We start from the raw sequence: 23329 nt of genomic DNA on the forward strand, positions 1-23329 counted from the left end.
TCAAGAAATTTTGATTAAATTGAAAAGTTACTACACATCAAGCCCTCGTTAAAGAGTTTGCCCGCAGGATAAATTTAATGCTTTATCATCCCTCTTTAATATTAAAATTACTTCACAACTTGTATGAGCCCTTATGTAATCACATGCATGTAATTTTAAATTTCGTAATTATTATGCTAATTGGTTTGGCATCCGTTTTAATTTTTATTTGTTTAGTAGATGTTTATTAAATGCAGATTGATTTTGTAACTTGAGCTTTACAAAATGGGGTTTTATTGTACTTAAACATCAATGTACAGGCTTATTATTATGAGGAATATTAATAAAGGAAGCATATATAAGTTCCATTAATTATTGAATAAAGGGCTGGTGGCCTAGCGGTAAGAGCGTGCGACTTGCAATCCGGAGGTCGCGGGTTCGAACCCCGGCTCGTACCAATGAGTTTTTCGGAACTTATGTACGAAATATCATTTGATATTTACCAGTCGCTTTTCGGTGAAGGAATAACATCGTGAGGAAACCGGACTAATCCCAATACGGGCCTAGTTTACCCTCTGGGTTGGAAGGTCAGATGGCAGTCGCTTTCGTAAAACTAGTGCCCACGCCAATTACTGGGATAAGTTGCCAAGCGGACCCCAGGCTCCCATGAGCCGTGGCAAAATGCCGGGACAACGCGAAGAAGAAGAGAGAGAGATTAAAGGAAGCATATATAAGTTCCATTAGAACAAAATGTCTATCAACTTATTTCTACATTTCCATTTTACTTTTCAGTAACAGTTCCGCTGCCCGAGAAGGTAGCTGATATTCACGTTATTCTTAAAATGAACTTATCCATAATGCAAGAACAGGGAGTTAGCACTTCGCGCGATATTGATTCTGGCAAGCAACCCACATGTGTAATGTTGTTATGTTCAGTGCAGAGTTCAGAACCTAAAAAAATTACCTACCAAATCAAAATTAAAAATTGGTTAAAATGTTACGCACAGAAAACATAATTTGTTACACCACATAAAATTGAATCTGATATGGATGATCAAGAATTTCTCTGTAAATTCTGATTCATTTGATCTTCCAAGCTTTACTTGCCACATGTTTAGAATTCTTTTTGATCTCCGTATTCGAAGTGAGTGATCTTGAGGTTCATCGGAGGAAAATCTGAATAAATTAATCAAACATTAAGAGCAGAAATTAACTCGAGTTATACGATTTCGTGCGCTTTTGGTGAAAGGAACTGGTCCGTAAACATTAGGTGAAAACCTATTATATTTCTCATTATATATCTCCACTTTTTCCTTTTTTTTTAATACCAACTATCGAGTTTTTTTACTACTTGTTTACGGTCTTAAAGGGCGACCCTTCTAAATCTTTTTTCTATTGATGTCTCTCACGTTACCAAACGACCGACTAAAGAACTGATTTTATTGTAAGGCCCTTTCTCTCGAAGAAACAAAGCTTAAATTACGATAACAATAAATTTTCCTCTTGTAAAGATAAGCAAAAGTTTCAGTTCAGTGTTTTTTATACACATTATTATGATTGAATATGCTAAGTATTACGTTCTACTAAAATCTATTACATTTCCAAAGCAGTCAGGACATGGGTTCATTTCGTATGCTTTTAAATTAGACCTATTTATATTCTCTTGGCAGGCGTAAACATTCTGCAAAGCCGCAAATCCAAACCGCTTTTATTATTTACCTACACTGTGGAACGCCTTCTTTTGAATTTCTTATACATTTTTCCCTGCGACTGAAGATCCGTCAAACTAAATTACTTATATGATATTTTTTGGAACATAAAATATCTTTAACCGCCATAATTGTACCATAATCAAATTTATAAAATGTAACTGATTACATAGTTTTAATAATTAACGACTACGTATTCATATAAAAGACGCCTGGCGAATGAGATTAAGTAGGTAATTATCTAATTATCAAGAATAAGTGTTAATAGTTACCTACAGCAAACTTATTTAAACACATATACAAATCAACACCTTAGTTGTCCTTATAAGCGAGAATTTAATGCGCATACTGCATTTAAGGTGAAGGTGGATATGGGATGTCATGCCGACTAGCAACCAACAGATTTCGCGCAACTTAAAGTAGAAACAAAAATAAACAGTAACAATTCAAAATTAGTCTAACTACTCGCATGACGTTGCCTAGTTTTCCAATTTACGCTGTAGAGAAATTTGGCCGAGTCGTCGCGGGCGGCTGTCCCAATTATATAGCACAAGCAATGGGTGCGCAACGTTTGCTAACTAGCTACAATTTCATTTGATGAAATGTTAGTTTGGATAATACGGATAAGTCAAATTTAATTTACAACTGTGCAGCATCGTTTTACTTTATTTAATTAAAGTCATTATATCATTATCTATTTAAATTTTAAACATATTTTATATATTTATTTAAAGTTCAAGGGATAATAAAAATTGTCAGAAATTAAACGTTTATTGATATGACGCGTTTCATTACACTTTTTTAACTACTCTTGTTTGATTGCATTTTTCATAATATATTTTTATGTCAGGTTGTATAAACAAACTCATAGGTTATATTCACTTTCTAGAGATTCCTAGCACACGGTAGAGTTCAACGATTCTTGAATAATTTTACTTTTTCGCGACACCTTCAGAGGTCACGTCACTCTAGCTAAATCTAATTGCCCCAACCTGAGCCTTAATACTAAGTTCGACAGTAATTGATATTGAGCGCTGGTTTCCATGTATCAGGTTGCGTTTATTAGTCGAATGATCTGAAGCTGAGTATTGGAATAAACAGGTTTGGTATAATTCATACTTGATAGGTTCGAATTTATCTTGCCAATCAGGACAATTATTCTGATACGATTATAAAATGTTAAACTCTTAATACATTTGGATCAGTCCGCGAGAGTATAACTTACCTAACGATACTACGTTACTGATACATTATTAAATGTTATGAGGCCTATTTATTTGGTCTAACACTAAAATTATAAAGCAAAGCCATGAATCACCATCAAAACAAATAAATTTACTTATTGTCGGTATATTTCAAACTCTCATTGAATTCTCCCTTGCCGTATTCATTAATTGAATCTTAGTATATTTAAATAAACTTTTATTTACTTCACTTCCAACTAAATAACGAACAAACAATTTTATAAAATCTTGTTAGCCGATTTAAATGTACTTCAATAATTGTATTGATCGAGGTGACAGTAATTAATTTACCTAGGTATTTATGCTCAATCAATATTTGGTTCAATTCAGAATCACATGATGATAATCAGCCAGGAAGTCGATAATGGAACTCTTCGGTAGCAACTGTGAACTTCTCAAAAAAAAAACAACTCAAATGATCTCGGCTGAATGAAAACGACAGGCAGTGGAAGAAACAACCGCTTAGCGCTTGTTTCTGACATACGTCCGTGCTTAGGCTCAAATAATTCGTTTTCACGAGTCCAATACTTTGGGACAATAAGTACAGTAGGCAAATATTTTTTTTTACTATTGACAATATTATTATTATGACACACTTGTTCAGTATTTTCCTACTGTTTTGGTTGCATGTTATGAAGGCCGGTCATGATAACACAAAGTCCATAAAGATTCTTCCCCCTCATATACCGGTCAATTGAGGCGTGCCAAGTAAATCTCTCGGAAGAAATCCTCATGTAGGTGCATGAATTGACCCAAGTTCTCTGTTGTGAGCCTTTGGAGTGGCACAAGTCATGAAATACTGAGTATTCTGATATTCTAAGTAAATTTATTTGTATGCATTCCCATGCACCGAAAATAATTACAAATGTGCCTTGAACGGATTTAAATAAAATTTCATACTTTTACATTATGCGTATCTGGACCATTCTAAAAATATAAGTGCCCGGGTTACTTTTCTCATATTCGAGATAATTTGAGTTACCTATTTCTAATCAAATTACGAGATACGTACCTCAATTCTACAAGGACAAAAATGTCTAGGCATCAAAATTTCAATTATTAAATTTGAACTGCATCATGTTTATATGAGATAAGCACATCATTACCGTACATCAGTACGGATATGATTGCCGTTTTTGTCTACATGACAGCGTGATAAAACGGTGTCCGACACTTTCTATCCCGCGGTGTTAAAAAGTGTCAGTTTTTCATCACGTTGATAAAGACAATTATCTCAATGGTCTCCCCTGACCCTGTTGTCAATATGCCGTCGCGGGATGACAGCGGATGAAACGCGAGTACACTCGCCCTAAAACTCCTCTCCGCTGGCAGCCTCGCGCCGTACCAGCTTAGCGGCAGTATTGTTTGGTGCAGGACAAATCCCCGAGGCTTAGAGCGGCGCATATGCCGAGACGCTGTATGGAGCGTGCGGGTAAATCTATTGGAACTAAATGCATTCATGAAACGCTCCTGTGCTTATTTAAACTACTTCAGTACTTACCACTTGTGAATCTGCGACGTATTGCAAAACACGTAAAATGAAAATAACGCATCCAACCACCTTTCCTAAAATAAATATTTGTATAATATATTAATCTTATTAATCTAGTAACTTTGTCGCCTGAAAGTACAGGGTTCCTTTAAGGGTCAAATCCAGTAACTCTTTTGCTGACTTGTTTATGATATTGGCCCAATTATAACCCTAGTTTGTGAACTCGAGCGCCGAACGCAAACTTTGTCAAAAACCATCATGAACATTACCAAGTGGTCTTTCGTGACCACACCTAGTGCAACCTGGCTGAAACGTCAAAAAAAAGGTAAAATAATAAAGTATAATTATACTGCGTATTCTGATATTCTAAGTAATTGCAATATACTGCAATTGCGTTAGACCCGTTAATGACATTAATTATACCTCGACAATGTTATTAAAAGGTCCCCGAGCACTGGCACGATTCCCTAGGTGATTTTAATAGACAAAGAGTTCCTTTGATCACCTGATTTTTTTTTAATGTATTCCATTGGATATATTGATCTACTAATATCAGTCTGGGGATAGTGTTCGACAAAGCGTCCAATTGCGCATCAGCGAATCAGCATGTGCAAAAACGTTCGCATTTCTCAACCGATTCTCGTGAAAGTTTGTGACCATGTTAAATAATTAGTTATATAGATTTTTTATCGATTGAGCTTTTGGAAACATTTCAAAATGGAGGAAGCATGGCGATCAGCGCCTAAATAAATATCAGTTTTATTTCCTGAAACAATAAGATATTTTTTGTATCCGTAGGATCCTGTTTCAAACATTTTTTTTTTTTGTAAATACTGCCCTTTTTATTTACATATACATATGAGAATAGCACAGAGGACACTTTAAATGATACGATAAAAATAAATAATATCCGGAAATTAGAAGCCAATATATTCTTAAAAGGACAGAAGGGCTCAAGGAAGGGACCTTTTCATATTTTTATATTAGGCCTCGAATATTGGTCGAACGAAATTGGGGCTTCCCAACTGAAGTCCTCGTAAAAGAAAAATATCAACGAAAATTGGAGGAAAAGATTGAAAATTTACAGAGGCCGCTCTGGAGTACGACCGTTGGTCATGTCGTAGCTCAACTTTGCCTCTTGTGTGAGTTTCTGAATGCGACGGAAGTATTCTTATTTGTTATGTCTTAAAACGCTTACATCGTATTTGTTATAATAGATTTAGGTTAAGTTAATATTTAAAAAAAAACAGATCTAGGTTTCGTCTATTTCTATTTGTGACTAATTTTGTAAAGACATTTCCTAGGTACATTGTGTAATCACTAGCCTCATATCGCAAGTTCATCTGCCTTGTCATTAAACAGACTTCTCCTTCCTACCCTCTTATTTACACCCTTAGGGGATGATTCAAGGATATTTTTAAATCAAGGTAAGCTACGTGTGTGTTTACTACATTTTACTCAGTTTGATATTGATTGAGATAATTATTTAATACTTATCAAAACATTTATACAGAATGCATGTACGCAATATTCACTTGATTGCGTTAATTTGATTTGAACCGCCTACTCACTCGTTTCTTCTTTCTTTCTTTGAAGTTTTAAAACCGCGGGAAAAGTACCTTCTAAATTGCTGTAATAAGAAAAATACAACAATTTAACAGAAACAATTAAAAGGAAAAGTTCCAAACTTTTTTGTTCAAGCTTTTATGTAACTTCCAAAGATCTTTCAATTGTATTTATTTAAGTTTCTTTGTACTAACAAACAAACTTAAATAGATACCATTGGAATTAAAAATGATTTATTAAAAAACAAATTACTTAATTTATCTGTCAATAAACTTTTAAATTTTAACAACTCGTCAGTATTCGATTGGGCTGGAATTTACCTACTGATACAGTTACAACGATATTGTATTTAATAATGTTCCAGCTGATCCAAGGGATTGGCACATATGAGGAAAAAATATCACACTGATGCGCACGTCGCTTCGATGTATCAGCGAGGCAGTGTTATGGGCGTAAAAATAACATTTCAGAATTCAGAACAACCACTTTTTTGATAACTTACTATCGTTATTTAAACCGGAATGACATACATGAATAGGCAAGTTCTATGTTAATATAATTATACACAAATATAAATATACACATATATTGTAGGTAGCATGAGGCTGGCTTTAATATGATAATAAAACGAATGTGGGTACTAAATGTTATCGTGTTGAAATTTTACTTAGTGGAGTTTAACGGAGCCTCGGCACATTAAATAACATTACGACGTCATAAAAGCATCAGCGTAATCCTCATTATTAGGTCCGGAAAATTTTGTTTAAACGTGTTGCTATGTGATATGGTGACGTCACGTTACAAAAAGTAAAAAAATAAATAAAGCAAAAGTAAGTACAAAATTATTTTATTTTTGTATACGTATAGATTACATAGATATGTCTTTTAAACATAAATACAAGATTATCAATTACATTAAAATTTTCACGTTTTACTCACTTATTTGTAGTCACTAAGCTCGACATGCTTTGAAGAGTGTAGTTTCCAGTTGAAACCAGTTGCAGAAATTAAGAGAAAATAGAAAATGTTACTTTGTGCACTTTCAGAACGCAATGTACACAAAAACATACATCTTAACTTACATGTAAGGCTAGTAAGGGCATTTATTTGTGTCTTTATCATGTATGTATAGTTGTATACCTACAGAAGACACTAAAATAAAATGAAGGTTCAAATAATGTGGGGAATTTTTATTTAAAGAAGGGCACTTTCGAGAAACATATTAGCTTTACAACGAACGCAGTTACAAATCGTTTCCTCTACTGAGTACATCTCATGGCCCATTTCATCTCCGCAGCGCATCTGTAGCCAGCAATATACCTCCTATTTCCCTGCTAATACCTATGTATTATCTGTGCTACAATTTCTCCATATGACCCGAGCCATAAACGCAAATCGAAAACGCGACAATTTTCAACTTAACACATTTTTGAGAACATTTACTAGGCGTTATAATATTGCCATTGTAATTTATATGTTGACCGACATATATTTGTAGTTACCTAAAGAAGTATAACATACAATTTTATTAATACATGTATATCCACCCCGCTTTCACTCTCTTAGGGATTAGAAAAAAAAAAAAAAAAGGGATAATTTACGTGAAATTAAAACTATTCCGTTTCCTTTCCCGGGACTTAAACTATCTCCGTACCAAATTTAATCTTCTAAATCGGTTCATTGTTTTTTACGCGAAGGTTACCGACAGACTGGCAGATTGATAGCCCAATTCGAGTTTTAGTTATTTGATCTGTTTTCGATATGATACTGATCTGTCCGTGTCAAAAGTGACGTTTTTGATTGAAGCAATAATATAATTTAATTAGTAGGGATGAGTTTATTTATAACGACACGCGTAGTATGTGACCTTTCCCCACTCTACGGCTTTTCCAGGAATCTCCATCTGTTCCTACATCTGTGACACAACCGCCCTAAAAATAATTCAGTCGCACAAAAATGTAAATGTACTTTTACTTGAAAATACGCTTGAGCGCTCATGTGGCGTAATAATCCATTTTGGGGTCACATAATTGGGGTACACTGGAAATTCATGTCTTTGCGGAATACGATCGTTAAGCCGGAAAATTGTTGCGTATTGTTGTATTCCCTTGGGATATTTTAATTAAAATTGTAATCTTTCTTTTGTTGATAAAACTACACAGGCAATAGTAGTTTATGCAACAGTGATATAATAAGGGTTCTTAAAATTCAAGGGTCGAAGTTACAAAACGAGACGTAGTCGAGTTTTGTAAAAAAAGACCCGAGAATTTTAAGAACCAATTATGAGCTGTTGCATACATTACTTTTTCTATGACAGCTGCAGCAAAAAAAAAAAAAAAAGAGTTATTATTAAAAAAAAAAGAGTTATTATTAAAAAAAAAGAGTTATTATTAAAAAAAAAGAGTTATTATTTAAAAAAAAAAAGAGTTATTATTGTAAATGAAAACATACCTCTTTCAATCAAGATGATCGGAACTTGTATCTTTAAAAAAAATAAAGCAGTTGTATTATACTCATAAGATGACTGCTAGCAGTCATCTTATGAGCCTATAGACAAAGCATTCAAATGACATTGCTTTAGATATCACTGTCAGTCATTTAATTGACACATTTAAGTGCTGGAGTAGAAAAATAAATTAAACGATTCTATAAACAACGCAAATGTGAGATGTCTAATGAAACTTTCACTATATTTTAATTTTATAGGTATTTATTTAAAGCCAAACATAAATATATTAACTATATTTTAATCGACAATACATTAATGTAACGAAACTTTAAGTCAAGAAACTAGTACCTACCTAATAATTTTGCCATTCGGTTTACATTTAAATACAACGAACTTTTTTTCTCATGATAGTAATACATTGGCCATAATTTATCATACATTATAATGATTTTGATTGCCCATTATTCTGCTGGCGAATTCTATACTGCAGTATCATGTTTAAGCATAATTATTACAAAAGCAAATGATTAACGAATTAATATTCTGTTTTTAAGTAACAGCCGCTGATTGGCGATTCAATTTAAATTACAAAATGGACAACACGTTGGTAGTTACTAACCGCACACGTTTTGCCGCAACATGTGAAAGTGTATTATGGACATGTAGGGTCAGCATAAAAATTAACCTAGCAAATGAAATTTTCAGAAGTCTGTTACTATTCAAATATTTATCTGACATAGACATGAACTTTTTAAATTAAACTACAACTTTGAATTTTCAAAGAAGGATTCTGTTGCGCGATTTAAAAAAAGCTATCCTATTTTATTCCTCGGGACTATGTTCATAATATTTGGTTTTCATACCATAACCATAATATTAGTAAGTACCTATCTAGGTAGTTTTTTCCGTACATTATCATTTGATTTTTTTGATTAAATGAATGATCTCTGAGGGTGCTGGTTATATGAAGTATTTACTTAAAAAAGTAAATAGGTGTCTACCCATTTCCGATCGGCTTATTTTCCCCTTTGTGTAAAGGCTAGATGGTGACCCCTATAAATCTCCCATTCGATCCTGTCAGAGGTCAACTAAGCCACAATACGCTTATAAGACACGAGTAGAAGCGATTGCGTCAAATAATCTAAATAGCAAAGCAATTCCGAAAACAGGATTACAGAAAGAACAAGACATGCATGTTGTATCACCTATATATATGTCGGCGAAGGATGGTCCCGATGGCGGTGGGCGCGTGGGGGTAGTACCTAGATGTATTACTTCACAGCCAAAATAGTAGGTATGCTACCTACGCATGAAATAAACATTCGGACTCATTAACCATACTAGTGCCTACTAATATTTCAGTACTAAATTATGAAAAGAACTAATTGCTATTAGAATGTTGACTGGTTAAATTAAAAATAACAAGATCACATGAAATCGTTCAAATCTTTATTTCAGTCAAACTAAACCGGTTCCAACCCTACGCCTCTGACCCGAGAAGACTTAACCCGGCAACAAATTTAAGCGGGACACATCTTTTCAAAACAACACATAGTTTCTTTATTTTACAAAAGTAAGCTTATAATGGCACATAAGAAATCAAAATAACACTTGGAATAAAACACTTAGCTAAACGGTTAAACAACGTGAGAATCTATAAGCTTTCAGAATAATCCTTCAGGTGTAAGCCTTCAGGAACGTAGCGAATTAGGCACGAGCTTGGCTAACGTCCGATCTCTAGCGCGGTCCGATCAAGAAGAAGGAAGCCAGTTCCAGCGGCGGAGCCAACCGCTCCAATTCAAGTTGGTAAACCTGCCTGACCAGTCTACCAACATAACGACAAAAATGCCTGCCCGTGCCTACGTTCACTCAAGATAGGTACACATCTTGACGTTCCAAAGCCTTCTACCTGTCATTTTAGTTCAACAATACGCCAAACATTGCTAATCGATTTTATACAGGCGTCTAACTATGAACTGTAATGCTGTAATACGTCTTTCTGGTGTCTCGCTCCGACACGGCCGTCCTGCGCTACACACGTCCTCGTGTGTGGGTGTATGCATTTGATTCTGTAACAAAATATACAGCACAGTATCTCATCGCTCGGTCATTCCTGACCAACAATTTGGGTCTCACTCAAATTACTATTAAAATCAAACTTTGTCATCAATCAAACCAGAAAAATAATTGTTCAAAATTACTTTAACAATCCTCAATTCTCTAGTCAAAAATAGTCCATCGAGCAACGACTAAATAAAAATACTCGTCGGTAATCATCGCCGCTATCTAACGGATACACTCCAATAATCATCGCCTCCATCTGGCGGATACTCTCAAATTTATGTGAAAACAGAACAATCCCAAACAGCAAAAACACAAATCACAACAGCTCTAATTCATTGCTCGACAGTATCACTACTATTGTCATCAATATCAATTTACGGGGAAGTAATCTGGCATTAAAAAAAAAAAATTGGTCATATGTGATCAAAATTTTTGTAAGACATCTTAAAATAAATAACATTCTGAATTGATAGTTCCAATTTTACTCATATGAACACAGTACATAAACGAGAATTCATTTTTAACAAAACAACACCAGTCCTTCGGTGCATTGCCAGTCCTTCGGCAGAAACCAGACCCTCGTCAGAAGTAACCATCTCAGCCGCGTAAGTGCTACTCCTCGCAAAGAGCATTCTGCACATAAAAAGCAGACCACGTGCACCTCTTACATGCTCCGGCACTTCTGATGCGGTCACTAAACAATACCCAGTCCATCGGGCATACTTTCAGTCCATCGAAAGCAAAATAGTATTGCCCAGTCCATCGGGCGTGCCTTCGGTCCATCGAAAGCATGACAGTATTGCCCAGTCCATCGGGCGTGCCTTCAGTCTATCGAAAGCAAAACAGTAGTGCCCAGTCCATCGGGCGTAATTTCAGTCCTACGAAAGTACAAGCTTTCAGTCCGTCGAAAGCAAAACAATGTTAACAGTGAATTCCAAAAAAAGAAAATAAAAACAGGTCTTTAAATCATGTTACTCAGAACCATTGGTACTATCAGCGTCAACTGATCAACTGAAACTGAACATTACTGATCAAAATCACTAAAGATAGCTTTCTTCTTTAGCTTTAACAACAGAAACTCGTTCAAGACTTCTATGCAGAAGTAAAACATCTCAAAATGATCCCAACGAAATGGGAACTGCTCACCAGCTTAATAAAGTATGATGCACGCGACCAAGTCAAAGGTGGTGGTGGTGAGGTCCAACCCATGCACGGAGGCCGATCCCTTCCGCCCGCCGCTGCCGCCGCTGCGGCAGACTGCAAGAGACACGATGCGGCTCAAGCCAGCCGGCTGCCACTGAAATCATCATTTACACGGTATCAGGTTTATCATGAATGCAGGCTAAACTCAAAAGGTTTATGAAATGCAAGGTAGCAGACACAAAAAAACATGTTTCCAATGTATACGGGACTTCAAAAATCTCAGAATAAAATTTAAACTTCAATGAGTGCGTTTTATTTAATTCTATGAACAAACAAACACGTGTTCCAAAAATAAGCAACACGGTAAATGGGCCAATACGAAAAGTGACAGCTTATTAGTTACGTTCGTTCGACTGTTATGCTTCGCCATTACACTCAAAATAAAATTCACTAATAAACAATTAGAACGAAACCTGCCCTTTTATTTCCAAATCTCCAGTACAGAAGATACTGCACAGCTGCTTCTGTGTCACGGGCGTAATGGTGTCTGCAAAGTTCGCTCGGCTCTGGCTGCAGGACACTGTTAACATTAATTTTCATATGCGTAGCTCATGTTTCCATAGTATGCACGATTTGTGATCTATCACGGCATTACGAGCAATAATTTGTCGCAATTTTATTAATTACTAAACGTTACAGGGTAAAGATTACATAATCCTTGCATTGGCAAATCAGCAGGATCAATTTCTAACGCTGCATTGTATTTTCATGAAAAAAAAATATTTTTTGAGGGTAGATGCACAAGTGAGCGATGAAATAATATCACGTCGCGACAGCCAATATTTGATTTTAATTAACAATATGGATTTCACATCAAAATAACTTAAGATCACTTAGATTTCAACGGATTTTAAAAATTATTTGTATTTTCAAATCAATTATTGAGGGTAGATTCACAAGTGAGCGATGAAATAATATCACGTCGCGACAGCCAATATTTGATTTTAATTAACAATATGGATTTCATACCAAAATAACTTAAGATCACTTAGATTTAAATGGATTTTAAAAATTAATTGTATTTTCATGAAAAATCAATTATTGAGGGTAGATTCACAAGTGAGCGATGAATAATATCACGTCGTGATAGCTAATACTTGGTTTTAATTAACCGTATGGATTTCAAATCAAAATAACTCAAGATCGCTTCGATTTAAATGGATTACAAAAATTAATTATAAAGAAACGTGGCGATACCAGAGATGACGTCACGTCACGACCACTCTGTTCGATAGCCCCAATCATAATTCACAATTTCACAATAATTCTCACCAAATAACAATGAATAACACTCACCATTCAATCAAGGTTAGACACGTGAGCTTACCTTACCACGTGTCCAGATTATGGAATGTAGGTCACTAGAAATACAAACCGGAAATACACCTGCGCTCCCACGTGGCTGTGTAAGCAATACATGAAACTCCGCATCTATCCCACTTGCTGATGTCGGCGAAGGATGGTCCCGATGGCGGTGGGCGCGTGGGGGTAGTACCTAGATGTATTACTTCACAGCCAAAATAGTAGGTATGCTACCTACGCATGAAATAAACATTCGGACTCATTAACCATACTAGTGCCTACTAATATTTCAGTACTAAATTATGAAAAGAACTAATTGCTATTAGAATGTTGACTGGTTAAATTAAAAATAACAAGATCACATGAAATCGTTCAAATCTTTATTTCAGTCAAACTAAACCGGTTCCAACCCTACGCCTCTGACCCGAGAAGACTTAACCCGGCAACAAATTTAAGCGGGACACATCTTTTCAAAACAACACATAGTTTCTTTATTTTACAAAAGTAAGCTTATAATGGCACATAAGAAATCAAAATAACACTTGGAATAAAACACTTAGCTAAACGGTTAAACAACGTGAGAATCTATAAGCTTTCAGAATAATCCTTCAGGTGTAAGCCTTCAGGAACGTAGCGAATTAGGCACGAGCTTGGCTAACGTCCGATCTCTAGCGCGGTCCGATCAAGAAGAAGGAAGCCAGTTCCAGCGGCGGAGCCAACCGCTCCAATTCAAGTTGGTAAACCTGCCTGACCAGTCTACCAACATAACGACAAAAATGCCTGCCCGTGCCTACGTTCACTCAAGATAGGTACACATCTTGACGTTCCAAAGCCTTCTACCTGTCATTTTAGTTCAACAATACGCCAAACATTGCTAATCGATTTTATACAGGCGTCTAACTATGAACTGTAATGCTGTAATACGTCTTTCTGGTGTCTCGCTCCGACATATATAATACAATTACACATGAGTCCGGATGTAGGTAGTGATAAAAATACCTACCTACTGAATAAGTCTTTATTTATATACAAAGATATATACAGTGGTACTACTAAACTAAATTAATAACTAGCTTAAATCTAAAATAGGCCCTTGAATAATTGTACCAAGGATGCTGGCGGTAATTTCTCGCTGTATCGCAATGCTGATACGTTGTGCGAGAAAGCCATGCACCACCAGCTCTTCGGTCACCAGTTACGTCAACCAGACGCTTAACGCAAAAATGTAGAGTCTGACCAGCGAGTCGCTGCACAAGCATTTTTACAGAATTCTTCATATGGCAACAATTTTATCTGTCAAAAGTGTCAAAATGTTGACAGCTTCTGTTACCAAACAATATTGATATTTGTGTCACATTTATGTGAGTTTTTATTTGCAAACATATGTTTGACCAGCGAGTCGCTGCACAAGCGTTTTTAGAGAATTCTATATATGGCAATAATTTTAGCTGTCAAAAGTGTCAAAAATATTGTCAAACGAGTTTACACATAACCTAGATTCTCAAATTCTCATGTTAGTTCATTCGTTACGGAAGTTTATAGTTTATATCGTATTATAATGGCTAAACCGATTAGAAGCAGTGTGAGGAGCATGTTATTTAAGATAATCTGTAACTATAATCAAGTTCGACACGACGAAAATGAGAGATTACTAGAAAAGAAGCGAATATTGGACGAAATCATTCAGGCGACCGGTAAGTCATTATCAAACAATGTTGATGCTTCTTGTACCAAATTTAATTTACGAGATAGGAACATTTGTTTGTATTACTAAACTTATGATTTATTTATATTACAGCGGGCGTAGATGACGAAAATGTTAGAGAAACTATTCAAAAGCTAGCAAGCGAACTGAAGAATGTTATTGATAATAACGCATCAGAATCAAGTTATTTAGAGAAAGTGTCTACTATGACAGGTAATATAAATAATCTATATTTTCACATCTAGGTTTATTAATATTTTAGTGTTCTTTTGTTAAAATTCCTATTGTTAAAACTGTTTTTTTTTCAGGTGCAAGCATTCGTACACTACGCACAATTAAAAAAGAGGGTTCTATTAACCAAGGCCAATGGAATACGCCAGGGAAAAAACGACCCCGGCCACCAACTGTGTCAAATTTAGACAATTTTGATGTGTCAGCCATCCGTAATAAAATTAATGAGTTTTATTGCGTCAAAAAGCAGGTACCTACTCTAAGAGCCTTACATGCGGATTTGAAAGAATCTATAGGATTCTCAGGATGTTGTGAAACACTGAGGAAAATACTACACGAGAACGGATTTGAGTTTAAAAGAGCGCTCCATCCTCATGGAAAAGTTTGAAATATCTGGGTGGAGGCAAAGGTTTCTTAGAGCTATACATAAAAAACGGGAAGAAGGAAAAAATATTGTGTATCTTGATGAGACATATGTCCATCAAAATTACAGACCGAAGAAGTCATGGCAAGGGCCTTCAACTTCCGGTTTAGTTGAAAAAATTTCCTCGGGTAAGCGGCATATTATAGTGCATGCTGGATCAGAGCAAGGATTTGTGCCCAATGCTTTGCTTGTTTTTAGCACAAAATCCAAAGCAGCTGACTATCATGATGACATGAACAGTTCTAATTTTTTAAAGTGGCTACGAGAAATGTTAATCCCAAATTTGACTGAGCCCAGTGTAATTGTTATGGACAATGCCAGTTACCATGTAACACAAATAAATAAGCCTCCAACCATGCACAGCTTAAAGGCTGATATTCAAAAATGGCTAAGGGAAAATAATATCCCATATGAAGAGTGTTTCAAAAAGGAGGAATTGATGTGCCTCGTTGAGGAAAATAAAATTGGTCCCATATATGCAGCAGAGGAGTTATTGAAGCAGCATGGGCATGAGGTCCTTAAATTGCCTCCATACCATTGCGATCTAAACGCTATTGAGTTGATATGGAGCCTCACAAAGCGAAAAATAGCCAGCAGAAATGTGGGGCTACCGGGTCCAGATACGGAAAACTTGATCCGAGAATGTTTTGCAATGATTACCCCGGAAGATTGGAAAAAAAGTACAGACCATGTAATAAATGTGGAACGAAAATACAAGTCTAAGGACAACATTACAGACACTGAACTAGCTCCATTCATAATAGAAGTTCGGGAAAGTGACAATGACAGTGATAGTTCTCTGTCAGGAATTGAATTTCTTGAATCCGATTTCGATTATGATTCTTAAATAAATAGGCACCTTCTTTATAAACTAACAATATTAAAAGTAGATTGAAACTAAATTGTGTTTTCTTTCACCTACCTTCAGTTCAGCTCCATTATACAATATGTGACTTTTTATTATTACTAACTTTATAAGTACAACGGGAAGCATAAATATTTCCCTTGTGAAGGTTTACTTTAATAGCACAAGGGAAATATTTATGCTTAATAAATAATCGCCTGTAATTAACCCGAGTTCAAAACTTCAAAATAAAACACAAATAAAGTAATTTTTAATCCTATCAAAAATATAAATGTCATATGAGAACCAAGTTCAATATTATGACATATGCCTTGGTTGTTGACTTCAACGACCAAAGAAATGAGATTTAAAGGGTGCTGTTTAATGGTCAGTCCTGAAATTTATTTGTAACAACAAAGTATCATTTTCTATAACTTAGGAATCTTAGGATAATATAATAACTTACTTTTTGTACAGTTGAAGTAAAGATATTTATGTTTACTACATATTTTTGTAATGATTGACTGATTAGTCTACTAACAATTCGTTCCTTCGTTTTTTAGTATCTGTGATAATAATGATAACTATTCAATCATATTTTTAATTTTTAAGTGGGCTAAATTAGAAGCCAGGGGTTATAATTGCATTGCAACGATATCCTCAGTCTGTTTACTGTATTAAATTTACAGTCTGCTACGTTGCAGACTTCAGTCAGTCACTAATCAAAACAAAAATTAATTACGTATGAATTACCAAGTATCAAATTACTTTTTCTGCACTATGCTTCGTGTTACCAGTTAAAGATTTTTTGAATTTGCCGCTTTTTTTTTGTGCAGCCACTCGCTGGTCAAACTCTATCTCATGACTGCTGCGGCCGTAAAAATACTATAAACTAAAGCCCAGTTTAAATCTTAACTTGGACCACGTCCGTACAATCGTGAGGGGGCGAATTTTTGTATCGTACCCTTAGTTATGCTAATGCGATGCGAGTGACCGGATTCAGCTGAACGAGCGTATATATTGCGGTCTCACTGTAACTATGAATAAATCTTTTAGCGTTATCGGTCTATTTGGCGAGGGAACTTTAGCTTGAACTATACTCTATAGATAGATAGATAGATAGATAGATTTATTTATTTCTTATTGGAAATTACATGGTATTTAACAATGTCACAATGTTTCCAAATAACATGAATTCACAAAAAGATCGTCAGATTGTAAACAATAATACATTAAAATAATTAAGAAATAAGTAAAAAATAAAAAACAATCATAATAAAAATCAAAAGTAAAAGTTAAATACAGTAAAATGAAATGTCAGATAATGTCAGAGCATATACTTAAAGGATGACTCATGTTCTTTCGAATGGAGCCCAAACCGTGCTCTTCCCGTCCGTGCTGAATATGCAAAATTTACCTTGACTAAACAGTGTTTGTTACATTAGCAAGTAAGTTTTAGATTTCATTTTTGGTACACGCTTTTCACTGACTATACTTTTCTTTCTACAGGCAACAATCAAACAAGGGATTTGGCTCATCGAGACAATTCTAAAAATCCCAAACATAATTTGATTTCGTTATTTTATCACAGAATTCCTTTGCCACCTCCTGTCTTCATCATCAGATCAGCTCCATGGTACCATAATATTGCATTGTCACCCGACTTACACACGTATGCAAATTTTTAGCTTCCTCGGATACCGGGAAGTGGGTCTAACTTGCATGATTTGACCCGTACAAACATAGTTACATAGATTACATTGACCATATATTATACATTGCAAGTTAATAAAAAGCTTGTAATAACAGCATTTGCTCAAGAAAAGAGTAACAGTTTGCAAATACCTAGCAAATTTCGCGTTACGCTTGAATCGTGGTCTTATGCAGTACTGTGCTTTCAGAGAGGCGCGTAGCAATACGTTTGTTTGAATCCCATAAGTAAAAGTATATACCTACCTATCTACATATTTTTCAGCATTCTAGATTATTTCAAAGCAGCATACAAAAAACTTATCTGCAGTATTTAAAACCTCTCTGAAAATTAAGGCGGTACCGCCTTACTAATATTATGCAGACGCCCGACGAAACGCGTGGTTAATAGCCATTTTTCAATCCGACTAACGGGGCTGAGCGACTTTAGTCGCCTAAATCCTTGGATTAACTTTTTAAGGTTCCTTATATTGTACTTGCAGATTCATTCTGGCATATTTAATTAGTCAACGTGCTAATCTTTTTGTCTGATAAGCTTGTAGCAAAATGCTGAAGTTGAATCACATTTAAAAACAACATTTTCACGATAAACGTTTTCATAAAAAAATACTCATTGCACAAACCAAAACTACTTGTATCTAAGTCACACTTAGCGACGATTTATGTTATTTATCTATGAATAAAAAAATACTTACCTCATAAAATGTCATATCATCACTAACCTTAGTACATATTATGTTAATAAAGTTCTAATTTATCCAAAGAACCATCGCTATACAAAACGCTCGCCCTAACCAATTACGAGAATAAAATCATCATCCAGCGAATTGCAGAGGCAAAAACCGAAATGGTCTGAGTAGCATTTGACTAAATAAATTTGCGTTTCCCATTTAGAGCCAGTGGCTTTTAGCTTCAAAGATATCCGCGAATAAAGTGAATATGGAAGCAGCAATATGGTAAAATAATGTACACTTTTCTAATTGGCCATTTAAAATTAAAACTAGCTGTTTTGAAGGCATGAATTAATTTTAACTTTGGTGATTTTTTTATAGAAAATATTTCATAAATTGTACAGATGGCAATCACAAAAATGTGAAACGTGAAATAAAAAATTTAATTAATTCAATGTTTGTTAAAAACGTATTGATGTTATTAACATTAAGAAAATAGTTATTCCCTAAGGGTAACATTCCATTTCTGACCGCAGCTCCACTACTGGTACTGAACGCGTCGCTGTACTGTCAATTTCCATAGTAAAATGAACAGCAGTGCAGCTGCGGTTGGAAATGGACTGTCACCTTAACACATTCAAAATAATATGTGCCTTTTAAATTCCCATTTAATTTAATATGCTACCAAAATTACTTTAAATAATGTTACAAATAGCTCGATTTTCATGGAGAAAAATTAAATAACTTAGATCTAATTAATTAGGTATTTGGAATTTTCAATAAATTGTTGGTACCAAAATAAAAATAAAACAAATAATCATCACATTCATTAAGCGTTACGCCGTTTAAAGTATGACATTAACATGAAAATGGTCACACTCCTTGCCACTGTCGGATAAAAACTGTAAAAAGGCACATGTCCCCCGGACAGTCCGGGCATATCAAACATACTTTGCTCCACAAAAATAGGTCGCAACCCAGAAAATGGCGAACTTTTGGCGCTCTGCATAAATAACTGTTTGCACAATATTATTCCGCTAGTGGAGAAATGTTACCAACATATTTCTTTTTTACACTAAATTGCTAAACCGTAACTAGATTTGGGGATTTATTAAAACTTCTATGTATTTTGGTAGTTCGAGTTTTATTTTACCCTTTAATAGTTAGACTGATATTTGGAATCAAGGGTAAAATATGACGTGCTAGAGGATTTGAAAGAGCTGACCTTTTTTATTATATGACATTTGTACCAATTGATCATAAGATATTTAGCGTCAATTCTTGACCAACCATAAATTTTTACGGCAAAGCCGATTAAGAAGAAACTGGGTACATACATTTCGGAGGCAATAAGTAATAATTATAGGTACGAAAACGATACGAAAACGAAAGTTTATATATACCTATTGAACTGCAAACTACCAAACTATTGTCATAAACGATGCTATGATCTTACCAAAATATAGTAGATTTGTGAATAATGCGATAATTTAAAAAAAGTTAGTCATAAAAATAATTTGCACATCAGATTGACACAATATTTTACTTTCCACGTGTCCCGAAGTCAGGATGAATCGATTTAAAATAAATCCAGAGGATTTGACTTTTCCATTAGCAATTTACGTATGTGGCAGGATTCAAAATAACGGATTACTGTCCCACTTTTCAATTTCAGAACGGGATTTAAGTCACCCCTAATTCCACTGAGCCGGCCGATCGAGCATTTTTAAAATCATCCAATCAGAAGAGGATTCTGTTGTTTACTTTTGAACCTGTGGTTACTAAAATAATATTTTTTCAACATTTACACTTTTTTGTTTGATCATTTTTACTAAAATTTTATAAAGCATAACGTATAGATTGACTGTTCATATTAAATAAGTTATTTAATGGGTGAAATTTCAAATTGTTCTAAAACCTGTAGTAGGTCTTCCTTCAGAAATACGATCAAAAGTAATAAGTACCTACTGATTCCAAAATTCCATTTTCCAGAATAATAAAAAGCCAAGCGAAATTAGTTTTCGAAGATGTTATTGTGGCAAACTTGCCATCCAACGACTGAAAATTATATGAAAGTAGATAACAGGATCCACCCGTGGCTTATGGATAGGTACGGCATAATATTTCGAATTTAATATGAATTTGCATGGCATTCCCAATACCTTTGTGCCATATTAAAGGTATTGGGAAGGACAGTATATAAATTTTCCTAGTAACATTCATTTGTGTTAAAAACGTGCACATAGGGTACTAAATTAATCAAGGTAAGCGTAAGGGTCAACCTGCACGCTCGCTGCCAGATTAGCTTGACACTCGACGACCAATCTGATTTCCCTATTATCTTGTTTACACGACCAGACCGAGGGAGGTACACGGACCAAATAAGACTGGTTGATGCGGGTACCTAAAGGGACAACGTTTTCATGTAAAGAATCCAATTAGTTGGCGACAGGTGGGGCACAGGCTTATAACATAAACACATTGCCTAAGGAAGTGGAGGTTAAATGGTTTGTTGGCAAGCTTTTAAAATGGAAGGATAAGATTTAGGTACGTTACCATTGAGTATTATTTTTTAACCGACTTCCAAATCTAAAAGGAGGAGGTTATTAATTCGGTTGTATGTTTTTTTTTATTTATTTTTTATTTTTTTTATTTTTTATGTTTGTTACTCCATATCTCCGTCATTACTGGACCGATTTAAAAAAAAATTTTTTTGATTGTATGTATATGCATACAGATTGGTCCCGTTTTTGTCAAAACCCAGTTCTGATGATGGGATCCATGAGGAATCGAGGGAACTCCTCAAATCTTAAAGGCATACATATAGTGATTTTTGTGTTTTTATCAACAAATCAAGCATATTCATTCAAAAAAGTGACATTTGATGAAGTGGAACTGCTGATGATGATCAGAACGGAACTCTTTAACGACGCATAGTACACGTTTGACGATTTGTCCTCTTCGTTATGTTTGTTAAGCAAGTTAAGTTTTTAAACCACATTTTTGTCAAGCTCGAGTTCTGATGATGGGATCCATGAGGAATCGAGGGAACTCCTCAAATCTTATATAGAGATTTTTGTATTTTCATCAAAAATTAAGCATTTTCATTAAAAAACTGTCGCATTTGATGCAGTGGAACTGCTGATGATGATCAGAACAGAACTCTTCAACGACGCATAGTTCACGTTTGGCGATTTCTCCTCTTCGTTATGTTTGTTAAGCAAGTTAAGTTTTTAAGCCACATTTTTGTCAAGTTCGAGTTCTGATGATGGGATCCACGAGGAATCGAGGGAACTCCTCCAATCTTAAAGGCTTGCGTATAGAGATTTATGTATTTTCATCAGAAAATCGAGCAATTTCATTAAAAACTGTCGCATTTGATGAAGTGGAACTGCTGATGATGATCATAACGGAACTCTTCAACGACGCGTAGCTCGCATTTGGCGATTTGTCCTTTTCTTTATGTTTGTTAAGCAAGTTAGGTTTTTAGGCACATTTAAGTCAATCTCAAGTCCTGAACATGGGATCCATGAGGAAACGAGGGAACTCCTCAAATCTTAAAGGCATACGTATAGAATTTTTTATATTTTCATCAGAAAATCAAGCATTTACATTAAAAACTGTGGCATTTGATGAAGTGGAACTGCTGATGATGATCAAAACAGAACTCTTCAACGACGCATAGTACACGTTTTGTGATTTTGAATTTCGATTTTGACTTGGACTGGGCCCCGGACTCCAGACTCGGACCCGTACTCGGACTCAGACCCGGACTCGGATCCGGACCCGGACCTTGACCCGGAAAACCACTATGATCATCATCATCTTCCTCGCGTTGTCCCGGCATTTTTGCCACGGCTCATGGGAGCCTGGGGTCCGCTTGGCAGCTAATCCCAGTAATTGGCGTGGGCACTAGTTTTTACGAAAGCGACTGCCATTCCAACCCAGAGGGTAAACTAGACCCGTATTGGGATTAGTCCGGTTTCCTCACGATGTTTTCGTTCACCGAAAAGCGACTGGTAAATATCAAATGATATTTAATTCGTACATAAGTTCCGAAAAACTCATTGGTACGAGCCGGGGTAAACCACTATGATACCTAAACTAAATAAACCACTATGATTACCATAAAATGTATACATATTACCAAATAAAGTATAAGCGCCGTTAAGTGGGTTAGGCTAGTAGTTAGAGAAGTCGGTTTTTTTCTATTAAAGATTATATATAGGTAAGTTATAGCTAAACTAAAGAATGGTAAGTTTAGAGGTAGCATAGAGGTGCCTACATGACTTTGTAATGACCTATATGTCCCCTAGATGGGGTAGAGGGCGTTCATAGGTGGAGATTTCCACATTAGTCCAATAAGTTGGGAAATATGTGTGTGTAAATAATTTAAAAACTATTCCGTATCCTCGTACAGGCCTATTTATAGTTTGTACGAGTATTGCAACAACTTTTCGTTGAAACTAGTAGCTGGCTTCTACGCAAAGTAGGTATAACTATAAACTTTGCAGGGCTCATTCATTTTTAATCTGTTTGTTTCAGTTCATAGGCGTTGTTGTAGTGAAACATTTAATGGAATTTTCGAACAATCTGTATAAATTTTGATTGGGTACACAGTTTCCCGTTTCTAACGGTGTCTTGAGTTTACTTGGCTAGAGTTTACTTATCAGCTTAAGTGTTAAATAAGTATTATGATATTATACTTATGTATTCATATTTAAAAAAATGTATGT

The 23329-nt window shown here is 35.2% G+C and overlaps 2 protein-coding genes across 2 annotated transcripts in view; one reads left to right on the plus strand and one right to left on the minus strand.

Annotated features, from left to right (window-relative positions):
• Positions 1–23329, minus strand: part of LOC134659834 (C3 and PZP-like alpha-2-macroglobulin domain-containing protein 8) — a 230875-nt gene that overhangs the window by 198725 nt on the left and 8821 nt on the right. The gene's annotated exons all lie outside the window — the stretch shown is intronic.
• LOC134656615 (uncharacterized) lies at positions 14335–15332 on the plus strand. The gene is made up of 3 exons (XM_063512174.1): positions 14335–14702; positions 14807–14926; positions 15022–15332. Exons 1-3 carry the CDS (start codon positions 14567–14569, stop codon positions 15330–15332), a joined length of 567 nt encoding a protein of 188 aa, XP_063368244.1. The 5' UTR covers positions 14335–14566.

The sequence above is a fragment of the Cydia amplana genome, chromosome 2 (assembly GCF_948474715.1).
Source record: "Cydia amplana chromosome 2, ilCydAmpl1.1, whole genome shotgun sequence".
Taxonomy (NCBI): Eukaryota; Metazoa; Arthropoda; class Insecta; order Lepidoptera; family Tortricidae; genus Cydia; species Cydia amplana.